We start from the raw sequence: 2,352 nt of genomic DNA, 5'->3' as shown, positions 1-2,352 counted from the left end.
CCCGGGCCCTTCTCCTCGGGGCGGCTCCCCAGCCATTCCCCGCCCAGCCTGGAGTTGTGCTTGGGATTGCCCCGACCCAGATGTAGGACCTGCCCTTGGCCTTGTTGAACTGCATGAGGTTGGCATGGGCCCACCTCTCCAGCCTGTCCAGGTCCCTCTGGATGGCACGGTGGCCTTGGCAGCGCTGGGGTTGGTCAGACCGGACTCACCATCCTTGGAGACCCACGAAATGCAGCCGGACAAGGCTTGAGCAACACCACCTCCCCCTGAGGTTGGCTGTGCTTTGAGCAGGGGTCGGACCAGAGGCACCCAAAGGTCCCTCCCAACCTGCATTACTCTGTGATTCAGCCACGGGTGACCTCCTACAACCCCACCGCGCACGTCGGAAACAGCGGAGAGGGGCGATGCCACCAGCCGCACCGAGGCACCTCAGCCCAGCGGCACCAGGAGATGCCTCCAAAGCCATCCACACTTTGCCTGGACCACGGGGAAGTCCCACCAAGCAAACCTGCATCTCAATTTTATGGCAGCAGATCAACGCAGAACTCGAGACAGCCTCAAACTCCACCACCCAGAACGGAGTATTTTTGTAGGCTGGACTAAAAAGATGCAAAACGAGCCCGGCACCGGGTGTCGTGGAGATCTCCTCATACCCATCCCCACCCTGCACCGACCTCCTGCACCCGGCTGCGGTGCCGGACCCGGCCCTGGCTCCACCACAACGGCAAAGCCGGAGAGAGGACGGGCGGCCTCACCTCGATGATGTCCGCGTTGGTCCGGCTCTCGTGGGGCTCGTTGTACTCGGTGTACTTGAGCAGCACCTTGTCCATGTCGGTGCTGGCATACTGGAACAGCTTGTTGGAGTGGTTGAAGATGATCAGGGCGATCTCGCAGTCGCACAGGACGCTCAGCTCGTAGGCTTTCTTCATCAAACCGAACTTGCGCTTGGTGAAGGTCACCTGAAAACAAGGAGAACCGTGGTCAGAAGCCGTACCCACGCTGCCACGGATCCAACACCGCCCGGAGAAAACTGGGATGACCACTGGAGGAGTAGCAAAAGGAAAGGGGAAGGGCAAAGGGAATCTTCTGTCCTCAGTTTCCCCAACTGGACAACCACCCCGAGCTCTCCTCTCTCACCTCCCTCTTCCAACCGGTTCCTATCGCTGCCTATTTTGGGCTCCTCCAAAGGCAGACGCTCCACAAGCACAAAGATGATTATCAGCGTTGGAAATCACGTATTGCCAAATCGAGAGAAAATAAATTTCAGCAAAATCCCCAGCAGAGCTACCATCTGTCCGGGGGCTGTGCCTTGTTGGTTGTTGGGTTGTTTGGTTTTGTTCTTTGTTTTGTTTTTTAGTTTTGGGTTTTTTTTTTTAAAAAAAAAGTTGACTATTCAAGCAGCGGCGATCTCATCCTCGCTCGCTGCAGCCCCCCGGGAGCTGCAGAGCCCGGGTGGGGGAGATCAGCCCCCCCGGAGCAGCTCAGGGTGCTGCTCCCCACCACTCACCCACCCCACCCCATCCCTCTCCTGCTTCCCACTTATCCTGGGTGCTGCGCTGCCCAAAGACACCCCGAGCCCCCCGCACCGGGTGCCCGGCCGGCTGCTCTTGCCATCCCCAGAACCTCATTGGGGCATTTTTCCGCGACGCCTGCCCGCCTGGGGTCACCGCCCCTGCATCCTCGGCTCTCCTTCAGCTGTCATTAGATGCCATCAGCTAACGAGGTATCTTTTGCAGGACTGGGGGACGGGGATGGAGCTGGGGATGGGTTCCAAAAACCCGCTCCAGATGCCGGGCAGACGTTGGGGCCGCCTCTCCCAGCCCACGTTCCGCTCTCGCCGCTCCTAACAGGACCCAGCTGGTGGGGAGGGAGCTGGTTTGGGGGCTCTCCATCCCGGCTGCAGTGGCTGAAGGTCGCTCGCTGCCGGGGAAAGGCGCGATGCTTGGCCAATGCCCTCTCCGCAAATGAAAAAAAAAAGGAAAATAAAAGGCAGGGAGGTCAGTGCTTTGCTTTAAGCATCGCTCTTGGGTGGGGGGGGGCACGAAGCAGCCGGCCGGGGAAGGACCGGAGATGAGCTGAGATGCCCTCAGGTGCCGAGAGCTGCTCCTTAGCACCACGCGTGCACCGGAGGGCTCGACCCCACTCAGGGCCTCCGCCGCCGCATCGATTTTGCAGCTGAACAGGTTGAATTTGCAGCGTCGCGGGAGGAGAGCGAAGGAGGCTGTGGCCTCCGCTCAACTCCAGTGAGAGGCGTTACAGTCGCCCTCCAAAGAGCTTAACCCGCAGCTTCTCCATCCGGACGGCGGTGACGAGCACTGCCGCCACGATGCCGCCGGCAGCACCCCGCCCGCA

The 2,352-nt window shown here is 60.3% G+C and overlaps 1 protein-coding gene across 1 annotated transcript in view; it reads right to left on the bottom strand.

The window, feature by feature from the left end:
- Nucleotides 1-2,352, bottom strand: part of MEF2D (myocyte enhancer factor 2D) — a 39,467-nt gene that overhangs the window by 32,057 nt on the left and 5,058 nt on the right. Inside the window, 1 exon segment of the mRNA XM_009892069.1 lies at nt 756-959. Coding sequence (XP_009890371.1) covers nt 756-959 — 204 coding nt within the window.

Source organism: Charadrius vociferus, unplaced genomic scaffold (genome assembly GCF_000708025.1).
Source record: "Charadrius vociferus isolate BGI_N301 unplaced genomic scaffold, ASM70802v2 scaffold489, whole genome shotgun sequence".
NCBI classification, from domain to species: Eukaryota; Metazoa; Chordata; class Aves; order Charadriiformes; family Charadriidae; genus Charadrius; species Charadrius vociferus.
Note: the sequence above shows the minus strand (reverse complement) of the source record. Positions and strands in the feature narration are given on the sequence as shown.